The sequence below is a fragment of the Vipera berus genome, assembly GCF_964194415.1.
Source record: "Vipera berus genome assembly, chromosome: 1".
NCBI lineage: Eukaryota > Metazoa > Chordata > Lepidosauria > Squamata > Viperidae > Vipera > Vipera berus.
In genome coordinates, this window is record NC_138202.1 from 331,050,819 (window position 1) to 331,069,105 (window position 18,287).

The following is an 18,287-nucleotide window of genomic DNA, read 5'->3' on the forward strand; positions in this document are numbered from 1 at the left end:
AGCTAACCTTATCAATTCACAGTGTGTACTATAGTTTCCTTCCTTCCTCCTCCTCCTCCTCCTCCTCCTCTTCCTCCTCCTCCAGTAAGGTATAAAACCATAGTGGGAGAAGTGCCACATCCCTTGTGGTATGTAAGTAGGACTGCAATTATGATGGAAGCAATATTTTACTATTTTGTAACATTTGAGTTTATCACCACAGTGTGGGTGGCATTTCCATTTTAAATTTCATTCATGCTGCCTTCTCTAACAAAATAGCAATTGAGAGATAAATGGGAACATTGGTTATATATGATGCTGAAAATGTAATTCCACAGTTGGCAACAAAAACTTAAGGACAGTGAGAACTCCCAGGAAGAATAAAAGATTGTGAATTGTCTCTCCTATGGTAGGATGCTACCATAGGATTAGAAGCTTCCAGTTTACCCACCAGATTACCATTCTGACCCAAGTCTGATAGTGATTTTTTTGTAACATTGGGCTAGCAACTGCAACTTCCATCATCTCAAACCAATCTCAGAAAAATGCCATGGGAGCATTGCTGGGATTCAGCCAGTTCGCACCAGTTCAGCAGAACTGGTAGCTAATTTTCTTTGCCCAGGCTCAGAATGGACCTCCGGAAGCGGCATCCACACAGAGAACCGGTTGTTCACATATTTGAATCCCAGCACTGCATGGGAGAATGAGGTTTAGGATTTTGACCTACCTTCTTACAATGACATCATCTGGGCTCTGAAATAGGGGTTCATTGTATGACTACTACTGGTTATCTCTTTTACAGTTTACAGTATATTTAACAATTAATTAATAGGATATGACTTCTAGATAGGTTTAATCTACTTTTATTATTATAGTTGGTCACACAGCCAGATGTTCAGACTGAATTTGCTATTTTTGTCCATATCGAGCTTCCCAAGGACCTGGAATAGATAGATATTGTTATTTAAATGTATTGTCACAAGATTTATTTATTTTATTTATTTATTTTATTTAATTGTATTTATATACCGCCCTATTCCCTGAGGACTCAGGGCGGTTTACAGGGAATTAAAAATCCAAAATACAAAAATTAAGAACCAAATTAAAAAAGAAATTAAATTAACCCTGTAGTCAGTTAAAAAAGAACCCCAAATTAAAAATTCCTCCTCAGTCTGGGCCCGAGAGCTCGAAGAGCCAGGTCTTCAGGCCCCGGCGGAATGATCGGAGGTCGGGGGCAGTCCTCAGCTCCACCGGCAGCTGGTTCCAGAGGGCAGGCGCTCCCACAGAGAAGGCCCTATCCCTGGGTGTCACCCGCCGGCAATCTCTCACCGGCGGAACCCTGAGCAGACCCTCCCTGTGGGAGCGCACTGGGCGAAGGGCGTTTGATGCCGGCAGCAGGTGTTCCCTCAAATAACCCGGACCCAGGCCATGTAGGGCTTTATAGGTGATAACCAGCACCTTGAATTTCACCCGGAGGGCAACCGGAAGCCAATGCAGCTCGCGGAGTAGAGGTGTTACATGGGAGTATCGGGAAACCCCCATTACAACTCGCGCGGCCGCATTCTGCACCAGTTGAAGCCTCCGAGTGGTCTTCAAGGGCAGCCCCATGTAGAGAGCGTTACAGTAGTCCAAACGGGAGGTCACAAGCGCATGAGTGACTGTGCGTAGGGCGTCTCGGTCCAAATAGGGACGCAACTGGCGCACCAGGCGAACCTGTGCAAAAGCCCCCCTGGTCACGGCTCCTATATGATCTTCAAAATTGATCTTCAAAATTTACCTGTTCCAAATAAATCTGCCTTTGCAAATGACTGATGGGGATTTTGTCAATGCCAATGGCATTCATACTTCAGATGTTTTGGGATTGCACCAAGGGTGCCTGTTACTATTACTATTACTACTATTACTATCTTTGCTTTCTTTTGCCATAGTTGTTCTACTTCTATTTGCAGGTCTTTATATTTTTTTGTTTTCTCCAGTTCTTTCTGTTATCCTGTTATCTCAAGGTATTGTAATGTTAACTATCCAAATTTTCCCCTTTCTTTTCAATAATTTTTAAATCTGGTATTTCAAAAACATTGCAATTTCTAAATAGCTATATAACTATTATAATAAAATATAAAATATAGTTATGAATCTAGCATTTTATAAAAAGCTATTTGATGATAAGAAAAAAAACTAAAAATCCTATAGTAAACTACACAGAGAGAGAAAAGGGGGGAAAGACCAAGAAAACATCAGCTGGTGGGGAGGGAGGGAAAGAGAGGGAGAAACAAAACAACAACTAAGTAAAACTAAACTAAACTAAACTATGTATTTACATTAGATAAAATTTAAATGAAGATAGATAGATAGATAGATAGATAGATAGATAGATAGATAGATAGATAGATAGATAGATAGATAGATAGACAGACAGACAGACAGACAGACAGACAGACAGACAGATAGTTCTGTAAACATACACACATGTTAAATTTAGATATAGAGATTCCAGTATGTTATTTGTTTGTTTATCAAATTTAGAGACTGCCATCTCATTCACCGAGCAACTTTATTAAGATTATATAATTAAATCTAAGCCCTACAGAATCGTATGTTCCAGTCTCACCTCTCCTTTGGTACATAGCTGATTCAAAATTTCATTTAACCAACATTCTTCCATGTCCTTATTACTCCCAATTTAAATACAACATCCCATGCTTATTATTTTTGTTTTTATAGTTTCTGAAGAACAACTGTTGACAGTTGAAGAATATGACCTCAATGTGGTGAGACTCTGTTTCCAAGCATTCATCTCTGATGATCATGGCAACTGCACACAGCCTATATCCCCAGTTATCTCCAACCCCATTTATGATAACCGTAAGTATCTAAGAACAGGATTTATTTCATGTCAAGTTTCTTCTGCTGTGTTCCCTGCATGCTCTTTAGCCTCAGTTGCTCTCTATGGAGCTGCTTCATCCCTCTTCTTCCCAAAAGACAAAATGCAGAAGATAACTGAGAGCATCTTTGGCAGACACATAATTTTTGAATATTCAGATAATTCAGGTTGAATATATATGTTCTCCATCTGAAATATGTTTTCAGACTTATTGACAAATTGTATTATATTTCAGTACATATCGCCGTTGTCATCATCATCATCATCATCCTAGCTACTGTATATATGACCGAGATTTTGGCCATTTTCCCACTGCTTATTTAAAGCCCAATCTCTCTCTGCAAGGAAAAAAACATTCTACCAATAAAGGAGAAATTCATAACTCAGGGCTGAAATGAGAGGTCCTTGTTGCCCTCTGAACTTGGTTGATTTCTTGCACTGATTATGTTGCCTAATGAAACATCTTTAAAAAAACAACCAAGCTCAGAGAACAGCAAGGACCCCTCAAAAATCATTGTGATCATAATTTGCTCTTCTGCTATCTTCCCCCAAGGGAAGCAGAAATTAATTAGATTAAGGTGCCCTAAGGAAGAAAATGGGATTCTTGATTTCCTTTGGTGCTATTTCAGCCTTGCACCAATTCAGTTTTTTGAAAATTCACTTCTGCCCCTCCCCTGTTCCTGGTATGATTTTAAAGGCTGGTGGCATGTTATTTGGCACTGAAAGACTAGAATCTTGGGTAGAAGGCAAAATTGACTAGAATGTAGACGGTGAAGCCCTTGAAATTGCCAGAGATGTTTTGGATATTTGAAACTGTTATTTTTTTTTCCTTTGTGAGTTCCACAACTTTATACCTCATCACTTTATAAAAACCACTCCTTTTCTTCAACATCTTTTACTAGATTGTTTGGTTTTGTGTAACAAGTGAACAAGGCAGGCAAGAAAGAAAGGTTGAATATATTTTTACCTTTTATACAGCTAAAGATTGATTTTTAAAAAGGTAGGGAGGCAGCAAATATTTATTGAGATCTTGTCCTATTTGAGAAGGCAAACATTGGGGGAAAAATAGTGGTGGCAGAAGCTGGCCAACCCCCAAACAGAAAGGAAGATGATCACTTCTTTGGTTAAGCCCACTCGTGACAACACTCAGAAACCAACCCCCTGATTAATTACCCTACCCTACCGGTACATATTTTTTTGCATGACAGGGCCCTGTTTTTGAGCAACAAAATGGATACCTAATTCAGAATTCAAAATTACAACAGAAAACTGATTAAATTATGTGCTAAGACCTAAAGAAAGATAGCAATGCATGATCAAGGAGGAACATCAAGGATGGTGGGATAATGTCATTTAAAAGGTGGCTTTATGGATGCTTGAAATGTATCTATTACTTTCTCTGCTTTACGTATCTTCAGATAAAGATTTGCTTGCAGAACTTTCTCCCCCCCCCTTTCTCTTTTTAGACATATGTAACCATAATAGCTCCTTTTTACTCTTCTCTCCCTCAGTCATTAATTCCCTTTTCTGTTTAGGTGCACCCAATTCAGCTGAATTGAGAATCTGTCGTGTGAACAAGAACTGTGGAACAGTGAAAGGAGGAGATGAAATTTTCCTCTTGTGTGACAAAGTTCAGAAAGGTGATAGGAAACTGGAATACCATATATACCATAAACTTTAACTTTAGCTATCTAAGAATGAAATCTAAAGAAGCAGCCAATTTTATATGCATATATGTACTGGAAAGTGGAAGTGGTTAAACTAAATGCCAGATATCCGCCAAATTGAATTATGACATGTAATCTAGCAAAACATTGTAATATTTGAGTATATAACTTGGGTGGTGGAATGGTGCAACTAAAAAAGTCTAGTTTGATTCAAATTCCATCCAAACATTATATAGTCCATTGATTTATATAGATCTATGAAACAATGTATGCACTAGTTTTGAACTCAGAATCATTTTCCTGTCCTCACCATTCTCATCCTCAGAATGCCCAGAACTGCCCATTACTCTCAAGCAATACTCCTTTCAGCTGATCAAGGAGGAAATGCAAAACTTGGCATCTCAGTATTAATATGTAATATGTTTGTTTTTGTGCAAGGAAGAACAAAAACTGATTATTGTAAAGGAAAGCTGCAAAACTGTCCTGCTGTTTAATTTAAAGAGTCCAATGAAATGGGAGCAACTCTTCCAGAGAGCTAGGGAAATGGGGCAAGGCAAGAGTCCTTGCCAATGGGAATCAGCCAGTCCTGCAGCCACAGTGTTAAAGACACAAAACTGCCTTCCAAGCATTTCCCAGGCTGCAGCTAAGTCTATGCAGTATAGGTATATGTACTGCAGCAGAGGTCTATGTGATGTTTCACATGTTACAGAATAATCAGCACTGGCACTCAAAATGCAAGCTTTAGCTAGTTTAGGTTGTAAACCAGATCCCCCCATTAGTGGCCATCCAGATGTCTTATGCCCAGTCAATATGGCTGCTACCTATGGATGATGGGAGCTAGAGACTGTCACTTTCAGTAAGTGCTAAATTTAGAAGAGCTACTCCATATTCATTATCTAGAATGACCAGTGATGAAATGATGTGGAGATAAGATTAATTAATAAGTTGCTGAATCAAGTCTACTTGGTCAGTGTTTTTTAATCTTAGCAACTCTGAAACATGGGCTTCACTATGCTGGTTAGGGAATTCTGGGAGTTGATGCCCACGCATCTTAAAACTGCCAAAGTTGAAAAACACCACACTAGATAAAAGAAATCTGCTCAGGTAAAAAATCATCAGTTCCATGTTAAACTCAAGACTTTTATGATCTTGGTCTTAATAACATATAAAAGCTGACTAAACTGGGCTATTTCTAAGTGCTATTCTTTCCCAAATATGTGTATGCCAGATGTATTGCCCTGACATTTCCAATTGTATAAAAAGCAGAACTGATCCTTTTTGGTGTTTCATGCTAAAAAATTACTCTTTGAACCATTGTTTATTGTTTTATTCCTAATATTAAGTGTGATATTTATATCTTTCTAATGAACAGATGATATAGAAGTGAGATTTTTCATGAATGACTGGGAAGCCAAGGGGATTTTTTCACAAGCTGATGTTCATCGTCAAGTAGCCATTGTCTTCAAGACGCCCCCATTTTTCAAAGATATCACAGATCCTGCCACCGTGAAGATGCAATTGCGAAGGCCCTCAGATCAGGAAGTCAGCGACCCTATGGACTTTAGATATTTACCAGAGGAAAAAGGTACATTCTTATACACATTTGTGGAGGTAGAACTAAGTTACTTCTTTCAAATCAGGGCCCACGCTAATTTAGAGAAGAACTTACAGATTTCTGATGGGAGAACAGTTTCTTTTTCTGTCAGTATTATGATATTACTGTGGCCCAGTCTCCCCCAGCTTAGTGTTCTGTAAACATTATGGAGCATCATATACAGAATTCCCAGTCAGCATGGCCTTGTGCCAACTGGAAATGCTGAGAGTTAAGGTGCAGCATACTTCAGGCTGAAGAGGATTGCTTTAAGACAAAAAGGAAGAAGTCATTTTAAAAGCTGCTGCCATAATCTATCTTTGCCTGTGCTTGAGAAACAAGGCTGGCGGTATCGACTGCCCGCACAGCAGGCCTGTCCACAGAGAAACATTTGACTCCTTGTAGACATTGAGAATTGTGGTGGGAAAAGCTTTTGGAAACAAACTTTTGCAAAGACAAAAATAAAGCAAATAAAATAGGCTTTAGTCAGCCACATTGAGGTATTGAAGCATGAGATGGTTGGTGGCCTGGCTGGTTCCAGACATACAGTGCATTCTTTTAGGTGTGTGGCATCATTGCAAGCCTCAGTCTCACTGGGCTGCAACCTTCTTGCTTTGGGGATCTGGCTGGCTGGGGAATTCTGGGAATTAAGTCCACACATCTTAAAGTTGCCAAGTTGGCACACGTGGGAAAAGCTTAGAAGTGAGAACCCTAAATCCACTTAATTCCGGAGATTTCCCTCACACCCTGAATGTTGGGGAATAGGACACTAGTTTGGGTAACGAAACATCTGCAAGAAAACAAACAAGCTCAGAGAACACCAAGGATCCCTCACAGCATTTACAGTTGGCTCACTTACAGTGTGCTTGTTTTGTGTTCAACATTGGCCATTCTAAATATTTACTCTCCTAAAAAAGAAAATACATTATGACAGGAATTCTTCATTTAGATCTCTGCAAGATTAGTTAATTTGGAAAACCTTAGGGCAGAGGTCTTCAAACTCGGCCCTTTTATGACTCATGGACTTCAACTCCCAGAATTTCTCAGCCAGGCATGCTGGCTGAGGAATTCTGGGAGTTGAAGTCCATGAGTCATAAAAGGGCCGAGTTTGAAGACCCCTGCCTTAGGGCTAATGAAAAAAAATGCCTTAAGACAGAAGAGATTTACAGGAACTTTTCATTTTAAGAATATTACCAAATTCTTTGGGAGGAATTAGCATATGTTAATATATTTAACTTGAAAGTTTATGAAGCAAGAAGCAGCAGAGCAGAAAACCCTAGAATCAAAAACAAGGTAGCAAATTGTGGGGAAGAGCTTAGCCCATGACCTAGTAAAGTTATTTTCTAGATATACTGGGCTGGTGGGAAGGCAATCCAATGTAAGACAATCTTCTATATTTTATTGCATATGGTAATTGAACAGAACACAGAATTAAACCTTTCCTTTGCAGCAAACATTCCCAACATCATCATATGTACAAATGCTGTTATTTTTCCCTCCTGTTTTAGACCCTTATGGTCATAAGGCAAAAAGGCAGAGGTCACCAATGGCTTTACAAAAGCTCATTCAAGATTCTGGTAAGAGTAAAACTCTTCCCATCTTATTTTGTTCTTCTAATATGAAACCCCTCTCTCTCAAACGGGGACTTATCCTTGAGGCTTCCTAGTGTCATTTGGGTTGAGAATATTTTGAGACAGAAGTCCTGCCTAAAGAGATAGAAGTTTGTGCTTTACAAAACCATTATGAGTTTCTTTCAGTAAAAGCTGCACAATGCCATGCCATACCATACTTAAGTCAAAGCTTTTGATGCTGTAGTTTATTCTGTCTCTGCAATTGATAGCATCTATTCACTTGTTTGGGAGTAACAAGAATGCCATTGTATCACTCATTAGGGTCTAAGTTCTCTCCTTATGTGCCCAAGTCCAGTAAACTGAATTACAATAAAATGTAGAGGACAGAGGATTGGAAGCTGGCTCAAATATATATAAATGGATGAGACTTCACTGCTGATTTGCTGCAAGAAGGCCTCTCTGCTTTCTCTTCTTGTTCTTGTTCTTCTTCTTAATTTAAATGAGCTTGGCTCTCACTGGCTGTCTTATTAATATCTTGCATTCTTGGCTTGGATTTATATTTTATGGGGGAGGAATTACAAACTAGGGACTTCCAAAACTATGTTGATGCTTCCTTCTTATTTTCCTTGACCCCATTTCTCTTGGCTGGATTTAGACACTTTAGGCTAAAATTGAGCTGGATAATTGGGGATACAGTATATTTGGGAATATAGACTTCATTATATTGGGTAAATCTGATCAATATCCTTATAGGATTGATTTGCTTTAGGATAACAACTATTCCTACCATAGGTCCCTATGAGAGGTCTAATGCTGCTCTGTTCCAGACTGCTACGAGTGAAGAAAAAATCATTAAGAAAGGTAGATTTTTTTTAAATGCCTTCTTTGTTCTGGCTCTTTGACTGTCTTTCTTCCTCTCTCTTCCATGACAGTGTTTTAATGGTATAGATTAAAATGGAATCCATTACTGCACTGCCCTGTTCCAAGCAGCTCTAAGCATGGGTATCCCACTGATCCATCTATTCCCTCTTCCCTACTCTTGGCCTTCTCTCCATTGCCTCACTCAAAGTATTCCAATGCAGCATATCCCACCAGCCTTCTTCCTCACCTGCTGATTTGTTTTATTTCTTTTATCAAATGTATATAGCCAGCCATATCAATGAAGCTTTTTTTCCACATAGCTGTCCTTGTCTCAATTGTCTTAGCACTTTCCCTCCTTTTTCCCAGCTACCTGCTGTCCCAAACTGAGTAGGCCTCAATCCCACTACCCCAACTTTCCTAAAACTTTCAGTCCATCCTCCCTTCAGCTACTGCTGCTGTCAATAACCCAAGACAACATAACACTGATCCTCTTGCTGCCTGATTTTCTGACTGTTTTTTCATTTCCTTCTCCTTGCTCCATTTCAAGCCACTGGTCTCCTCGACTTTTTCAGTAACCCTAACTCCTAACATTTATGTATGGATCAGAAAAGCCATGCATGGAATGTTCTACATATCTCTATTCATTACTGATAGACAGAATATAGATCAAGTTATATATGATTTTTTTTCTTAGTTCCCATGAGAGTCTGGAATTTTCCTTGCCATTGGGATCATTTTGGATTAAAAGGCAGGAGACAAATTAAAATTAAAAATAGCCTATTTTTTAAACAAAAATTCCTTCAGGGAATACACATCTTTCTTTTTTCCAAGAACAATGTCATATAGAAAGGAGAGAAAAAGTAGAATAAATGCTATGCAGGAGCCATCTCCTGATATAATGGCCTCCAGATGTATTGGATTAACAGTTCTTACAGTTGTAAGATGCCATGACTGTTCTGGCTTGGAATTATAAGAATGTGGGCTACCAGGTTAAGCAGAATACAGATGTATGGTCCTGAGTACTTTGGGTGTGTAATGGCGATTGATTTTTAAGGAGACCTTTCTGTGTCCTCATGGTGAACTGTCAAAACTCTGCAAACAGGAAGATCCAGGTTCAGTATGTAGCATCTGCAAGTTGGGATAGAAAGATGTAGTTCTTAAATGTATTGATCAGCACCAACAGTGCTTTGCTAGATAGACCAAAAATTCAGATAAAGTATAATGCAGCTTCCACTCTAAGTCTAGAATATATGCAAAAATAGTGTGGAAAATGTTCAAGAATTTTGTAGTAAAACTTTTCTAATCAATGATTACTTTTTTCACAGAATCAAATATATATTGCTCACCGATTGAAACAGCCATTCCACTGCAGAAAACATCTGCAAGCATGCCTTCATTGCAGCCATATTATTCCCCTCCTTTAAACCACTTAAGTTCCAATGGACATCCTGGTCCACCTTTTCAAATGACAGAGTCCATTAAGCAGGATGGGGCTCTGCCATCTTGCTGGCATTCCTCTCTTTCACCTTTAAGTGTTTTGCTGCAACATAGAAACTTGGGTGATGTGTTGCATCCTACAATGCAGAATGGTAGCTCTCCATGTCTTGGACAGGAAAAGAGTCTGAACTGGGCCAGTCAGAAAGAGGGGAACATTTATCAAGGGTTCTTTGCAACAATGAATGACCATGAGTCAACAATGTCATCATCATCACCTTCACCATCAGTATCTCAGCAGGATATGCAGAATGTCTCCAGCACTATCACCAGCCAGTCTATTCATCCAGTAAATGTGGCAGTGTCCAATGGCATTAGCATGGAGATGGAAGACTCCAGATGCTCAGATGTTAACTTGGAAAAGTCATCTTTTGTTCAAGCTTTAAATCCAAGCAATCACAGGAAGAAAGTCCAACCATTGCTGCCTCCTGCCATATCAACAGTAACCACTTCTAGCTTATCTTTGACCTCTATGTCCAATATTTTTGAGACACCAACTTTTCCTTATCTGGCTAGCCTTAATGAATCAGGATTGCCCAGCAATCCAAACACCATAAATATATCAAATTTTGATACTTATAGCACCCAAGATGATGAGTTCCTAAATTCCATTGGAAGCAATTTTGATAGTATACTTTAAACAAGGTATTGTAAAGTGGTATTAATACTTCACATGATCTTGATTCTATCCCTCTGTTAATGGAGCTTAGTACTGTATTGCAGCTGAAGGACATTGCTGGCTCATATTTAAATGATTGTCCAGTAGGACTCCGAGATCCCTCTCACAGTTACTACTACTGAGCAAGGTACCACCTATAGCTCCAAAATCATTTAATTTCTTCATCAAGTATTATATATCAGATTTCGAGTCTTGCAGAAATATAACTAAATCATCAGCAAAAGCTTTCAATTAATAAATTTCCTTTATAATTTTTATGCAGTACCAATATAAAGAATAAAGGAGATAAGGGATATTCTTGTCTCATGTCCTTTTGAATTTCACATGGTTTAATTCAATCAATTAGAATAGACCTGGAAGGGACTTTGGAGGTCTTCTAGTCCAACCCCCTGCTCAAACAGGAGACCCTATACCATTTCAGACAGGTAGCTGTCCAGTCTTTTCTTAAAAACCTTGATGAAGGCAAGCTGTTCCACTGGTTAATTGTCCTCACTGTTACTGGTAGGAAGTATCTCCTTAATTTCAGGTTCTCTCCTTGGCTAGTTTCCGTCCATTGTTTCTTGTTTCTTCTTGCCAGGACTGCCTCTATCTCCAATTTATCATCTGATGTCCTTACAGTGTATCTGTTGCAGGTAAGAAGATCTAGGATGTCTATGGAGATTCAGAATCATCCAGGTCATGCTTGTCTCAAAGGTGCTTTTTCAAGAGGCAACTGGACTTTCTTTGTTTCTCTTTGAAAGCATTTTGCTTCTCATCCAGGAAGCTTCATCACTTCTGACTGGATAGTGTGTGCAGGGGAATGGAAGAATCAATTATGTCAAAACTAATCCTTCCATCCTCTCCACCATCCAATCAGAACTGATGTAGCTTCTTAGATGAGAAGTGAAAAGTCTTCAAGGAAAAACAAAGTCCAGTTGCCTTTTGAAAAAGCACCTTTGAGATAAATCCTAGGATCTTCAGTATTACGCTTGAGGACAAGAGCAAACAAACTAAGAAACAAAAAAGTTGCCAAATAGAGTAATTAATATAGGAATAGTAGCACTTGTGATACTTTTGACATGAAAGAATTGACATGAGATGATTACAAAGACAACACCCAAGCATACTAGAAATTAGGGGATTAAGTGTTTGGGTAAAGCACTGTCATGTGATCCAAAGGTAAGTAGCCATGTTTGAAACTTTTGTTTCATGATCTATTTAGAACAGAGCAAGTTCCTTTTATCTGCAAGGTTTCCAGTTGATAATGTTAGTTAAGTTGCAATATTTACACTGCTCTCCTGTATAGGCTGCCTTAGAAGAAAGTTGCAATATTTACATTTGTCTCCTGTATAGGCTGCCTTAGAGAAAGTCCCACTGAATTCATTGAAGTTGCTTTACAAAAAGATATGCATGAAATTTCAGTATTAGTTTTATGCATATACAACAATGTATATAAGGTGTCCTTGATTAAGTGAATCTCTCCTGTTTAATTGACTAAGATTCTTTTCATTGCACATGTTACCTTGTGCATACAGAGAGGAAGAGAAGTATATTGGATTGTAATTGTAACCACAGGGCTCTAGGAATAAGTCACAACGGGTCTTAGTTCCAAGAAAAAAAATTAATGGGATTGCAAGACTGATGAGCTGTTTCTCTTATATGAAACATCTCTGATGTGATGTATAGTTAAATTCATTTATCTAGTGTTACCTTTCTATGTTTTTCAGCTTCTTTGCATTCCAAAAAGTGATTTAAACACCGATGTTTGACCATAATTATGTATGTTTTGTTTGCATTTAGGCAAATCTGTTTTTCAGTAATGACTATGTCATTGTGAATATTTTTTAAAAAATAAAGAAAAAAGACAGCCTTAAAAGGTATTGAAATAATTTTTAGAATTGAAATTTCCAGAGTTCTCACATTGAGGAAAAGACTTATAATTAATGTGGGGTGCTATTTTTCTATCTATCTATCTATCTATCTATCTATCTATCTATCTATCTATCTATCTATCTATCTATCATCTATCGTACTATGAAGATCCAGACTAATGGCTACCCTCAACCATGGACATTTGCAGAATGAATTTATATCTATCATAGTGTCTAAACCCACAATTCAAGCAGGGAATTTTGTGCATAGTCTTCCAGGAAAGATAGGGAATAAATTTTACAAAGAAACAAATGAAAATAATTTGTATCTGTTCAGTCAGGTCATCACTCTAAATAACGTTCATGTATTTTAAAGCTTAAATTTGTCATGCTAGTAATTTGCTGTTAAAGTTGAAAAAATGTATGGCAATTTCTTTTTGTCTTAAAAATGTAAATAAAAAAATGTTTTGCCAAAAAGTTATGGCTATTTTATTATTGTACTTAATCTAAATCTCCATTGAGTTCTAATCATGAAAGCAGATGCTATCCGCTTATCAACCCCCTAAACCTCTGAGGTTTCCAAAACTGTTTGGAAGAATTGAAGATGCTTCAGGATAACATAGGCAGAAGAATGTATAAAATTGCAAGGGAAGGAGGGGAAGTCAGTGAAAATTATCATCCCTTCCATCTGTGGAAAGCCTCTGGGTCAAAACAACCTCTTTGCAATCATTATTTCTTACTTTTCTGGTAATACAACCAAAATAGCTTTTCAAAGAGTATCATCAATCAAAACAATCAAAATTTACAGTATTTAAGAATGAAGATCAACTATTTTCATTAGGGGAGCCTTCCTGATAGGTTCATCCTATCGTATTCAGTTATCTGGTTGGGGATAAGGGAACTGTGGTCAACGTAGCAATAGGCACCAAGATGGAAAAAATTCCAGGGAATGCAAGTGAGGCCTTTTTTGCAGAATTACTGGGTATCAGAATATTGTAAAAGGACAAGGTGATCTTTTCCTCTATTTGTAAGTTACAGTTCTTGTTTTCACAGAACAATTGATCTGGAGGAAAAAGTAAAAAAACTGCAGTGCCATTCAGCTGATAGTTGATAAATATCATCCATCCACCTATTTCCCTTCAAAAACCCTTCCTTACAGTTTAAGCAGTAACCAAAAGGGGTCATGTGATCCCTTAATGTGACCTTCTGACAAGCAAAGTCAATGGGGAAGCTAGATTCAGTTAACAACCATGCTACAAACTGAAAAACTGCAGTGATTCACTTAAAACTGTGTCAGGAAAGGTCATAAAATGGGGCAAAACTCACTTAACAACTGTCGCATTTAGCAAAACAAATTTTGGGCTCAATTGTGGCCATAAGTCAAGGACTGCCTGTATATTTTCTCAGTCTGAGAAATGTTAAATTTCTTTGTCATGTAACCACTGCTTTGTTTATCCCATTTTTATAGGCTGAGTAATAAGTTATTGGTCTGCTGGTTAGTCATAGGGCATTTTCCCTTCACTGACATCCCTCCTTGAGTAGATGGCAAGCATCAGTATAAAATTTGTTGTCCCAGCTACCCAACCCTATTCTTCCTCCCTCATACCTGCTTTGAGTCATTGCTGAATCCATTGTGGGATGAAAAGAGTCAACAGAACCTATATTGATTATAATTTCCAGGGTACCTAAAGAGAGAGGGTAAGAAAAGGAGGAGAGAAAAACTAATTTGAAAATCCCAGGATGACAAGCTATCCTAAATAAATAAATGTGGAAAAGTTATCAGAGGTGTCTAAGAAGTTCTTTTCTTTTTCCCTGAAGGAAAAAAATAATATTGCATCAGAAAATTTCTTCTAGTCCTGTCAAGAAAGATGAAACAGCTAAGGAGACCTTTTGAACAGTCTCTGCTTAGCAAACAATTTGGATGCTACCATTTTCTATTAGCCATTTCTGTGAACAGCAGTACAAATAACTAAATAATATACATGTAAAAAGGTAATTCCCCCGCACACGCGTGCTAGTCGTTTCCAACTGTAGGGGCCGGTGCTCATCTCCGTTTCAAAGCCGAAGAGCCAGCGCTTGTCCGAGGACGTCTCCTTCCCACCGTAGTGGTCCCTATTTTTCTACTTGCATTTTTACGTGCTTTAGAACTGCTAGGTTGGCAAAAGCTGAGACGAGTAACAGGCGCTCACTCTGTTATGTGGCACTCGGGATTTGACCCGCCAAACTGCCGACCTTCTGATCGACTACATTTCAATTAAAATGTCTTCCCAAAGAAAATAACTAAAAATGTTCACTTGGCTGGGGAAAGCAGACTTTCAAAATCACGCCAGTCTTAAGAAGCCAAAAAAATTCCCCTGATCTGCAAATGCATCAGAAGGAATCATAGAGCTCAATTGGCAATTCATTTAAGCAGGACCGTATTGGAGACTGGGATAATCATTATCCTTCTGGGCATGAAAGGTCCTAGTTTTCTTTATAATTGTGTCTGTAATTGGTATACAGTATACAGTTAATCTTCTTTTCTTATGCTGTCAGACCAGATCGCTACAGATCTTATGATATGTCCTGCCCTCATGTAGGAGGTTTTACAGAAATTCCACCCACTCAATCCCTTGTGGGAGGGAAGGATTTCTGTGCTTTTACACAGCATAAACCAGTTGGGGGAGGTTGAAGTCATGTAAAACCTCCTATATGAGGGCAGGATGTCATTCTCAAGCTGTAGTATATAAAAACTTGAGCCTTTTAATAAAACTTACCGGTAGTTTCAAAAGGTGCTACCAGACTCCTGATTTTAGGCTGTCTTCTTACACTACCTATATAGATGGTAATTATCCTTGTAGCATAGAACAGGCCTACAGTGACATCTACAGGTTCTATTCATATCCTGTAGTTACAGTCAACCATTTTTAAATTAGATACAATAACTGGTTTTTGTTAGGTGTGGATAAATGAGAGTCCCCAAATGAATATTACAACATACATTTTTGCTGGTCTGTTACCATGATCACAAAAGCATCTGTTCAAGTGATATCCTCAGTCTCCTAGAGAAAAAGTTCTTCAGATGCTTATCAATTGGTAAAGAACAAGAAAAACTGGATTTACCATGTCAGAAACAATGTTCAGAATCTTCATCAAGCCAATCCCTTTACTGGGTCATTTGAAAATTACAAAAGCATTTGTTGAGTTTCTACAACCTTCTCATTAAGTAAGCTTGCTAAATCATGATGAAGGCATGTGCCTTAACACAGAGCACAGGAATGGTGGTGTGCAGTATCCCTAATTCAAGTCCCAAGTACTATTTAGAGGAAATAAAAAGAATTGATCTATGCTTGGCAAATAAGTATCTATCTAACCAGATATCTTGGCCTATAGTGGTCATCTATTTTCTGTCAAAAGTATACATCACTATGACTACACAGCTAAACTTTGTCCCGGTCATGTTGCTTCTAGATAATGGACATTATTGGGAGGATACAACTGGAGCTGCACCACAAGTTTTCTGTCTTAGATGCCTCCACTTTGCTGAAATAGTGAGGTAATCAGTGGCTGGAGGAAGTGTCACTACAAATCCATAATAAAATATGAGCTTCATCCAGCTTACATTGTGCTGATATTAAAAACTTAATTTCCAGTGAGGGACTTTTGGAAGCAGAAGCAGGAACTATATAGTATTATCATCCTAACCTAACATTTGTAATTATTGAATAGTTCTAAAAAAATGAGAGATTTGAGACAGCTGATTTGTGGATTTTATTGTCTTATTGTCCTATTCATTTATTTTTTAAAAAATTTACATACCTTTTCAAAACGAGTTAAGGCAAGGGAAGAGGTATAACAAATTCCTGGTTTAGAATAATCATATATACATACATTTGTGTGTGTATGTGTATGTGTATAAATTTGTTAAATTTATGTTCGTGTGTGTATATATATACACACACACACACTCACATACACAGACACACAACAGTCTGTATTTCATCCTACACAATTTCTCTTTCATCTTTTCTTTTTCTGAAGAAAGGAAAAAGAAACTAGCAAGCTAGCAGTTAAGGCCAGATAAATTTTTATGCTTAATCCTAACACTACTAATTGACCCATAAGCCAATTACTGTATTTTTTCTTCGTTTTTCCATATTTGTATTTATTTTTTCATTATAAACTCAGCATCTTCAAATGCCACTGAAACTTGTTTTTAATTGTTCCCCATAGTTAAAATTATTTCCAATTCTGTTATTAGTTCCTAATGTTCATTTCTCAAGAACTGGATAATCCATGACTTTAGTAGTCTCTTGGCTGTGATTCACTTATTTCAAAATTGCTGCACACCTTTATTAGAAATGCTATAATTTTTGTTTTCTAAACTATCTCAGAAATGCAAATATTATTTTCAATGTATTTGTCTGCCTTACTAAACTGTTCATGTTTACTATTAATTTATTTTTCATTCTTCTACTAACTCCCTCAAAGTATAATTCCAATTTCACTTATTTGTATCTGGAACTTTTATCACTTGTTTAATGAATACATTCCTATTTTTCAGAATGTTGTCTATGGTCTTTTGGAGTGTGAAATTTTACTTACATTGCCATGACTTAATCCTGTATATTAATGGAGAATATCTGTGGCAATAATTTGTGACTACTGAATTCACTTTGAAATTCTATATGCAAGATAGCTGTTTTCATTTGTGCTTCCCATTTCCCTAAGTTCTTTTTATAACCAGCTATTCGAATCCCAAGTGCCGCATAACAGAGTGAGCGCCTATTACTCGTCCCAGCTTCTGCCAACCTAGCAGTTCGAAAGCACATAAAAATGCAAGTAGAAAAATAGGGACCACTACGGTGGGAAGGTAACAGCGTTCCGTGCGCCTTTGGCGTCTAGTCATGCCGGCCACATGACCACGGAGACGTCCTCGGACAAATGCTGGCTCTTCGGCTTTGAAATGGAGATGAACACCGGCCCCTAGAGTCGGAAACGACTAGCATGCATGTGCGGGGGAACCTTTACCTTTATTGTTTTCAAAGTGGATTTCTCCTCATATGCAAGGCTGCATATAAATGAACTACTACTCCTCTTGACTCAAGATTGCCATAAGGTGTATTAAGTAGGGTAATACATTGCTCACATTTGAAAATAAAATAGTGCTTCAATCAGCAACTTTTCAAACAAAATATGTATTTTTTTTTAAGATTGCAACCCTGCACTGGAGCACAGACATGTAGCTTACAGAAAAGTGGCTTAAAGGGGTTGCACTAAGAAATGATGTGTGCAGGTTCTATTATGGTCATAAATCAGGGACTACTTGCCTACTGCACAGATTAAATCCACGAACTAACATTTGGTTTACAGGCCATTTTTAAGTTTCTTTTTAGTTTGGTGAATTTTCAAGCCTTGATTTATATTGCTTATTTGCAACTAATGAATATATGTGTGCATCTGAGAAACACAACAGCAAGCAAGGTTTTGAAAGAAAAACAATTTATTTTCTTATTAAAGTTCTGGACATGTTTGGTTCAAAATCTTTTACTTCATATCAGAACTTTCTTTGTACTTTACATGATCTCGGGGATGGGGGGGAGCTGTAACCTTAATGCTGACATTACTCCTTGAAAACCTCAAAGAAGTCTTATGGAACATTAGCATTAATACTGAAAAAGGTAAACACATCTTTCTTTAGGGGGATGTATTTTTTAAAGGCTGTGTCCATATTG

General features: G+C 37.8%; 1 protein-coding gene and 1 long non-coding RNA gene across 2 annotated transcripts in view; one reads left to right on the forward strand and one right to left on the reverse strand.

The window, feature by feature from the left end:
• Positions 1 to 10,697, forward strand: part of REL (REL proto-oncogene, NF-kB subunit) — a 46,870-nt gene extending 36,173 nt beyond the window's left edge. Inside the window, exons 5-10 of the mRNA XM_081332633.1 lie at positions 2,701 to 2,841; positions 4,396 to 4,500; positions 5,900 to 6,112; positions 7,627 to 7,695; positions 8,482 to 8,550; positions 9,876 to 10,697. Coding sequence (XP_081188759.1) covers positions 2,701 to 2,841; positions 4,396 to 4,500; positions 5,900 to 6,112; positions 7,627 to 7,695; positions 8,482 to 8,550; positions 9,876 to 10,684 — 1,406 coding nt within the window. The 3' untranslated portion in view covers positions 10,685 to 10,697. The remainder of the gene's footprint in view (positions 1 to 2,700; positions 2,842 to 4,395; positions 4,501 to 5,899; positions 6,113 to 7,626; positions 7,696 to 8,481; positions 8,551 to 9,875) is intronic.
• Positions 5,965 to 6,998, reverse strand: LOC308670868. Its single transcript, XR_014027099.1, has 3 exons — positions 6,978 to 6,998; positions 6,197 to 6,385; positions 5,965 to 6,079 (listed from the first exon to the last, which is right to left on the reverse strand). It is a non-coding gene; the product is annotated as an uncharacterized lncRNA (long non-coding RNA).
• Positions 10,698 to 18,287: the final 7,590 nt, after the last annotated feature.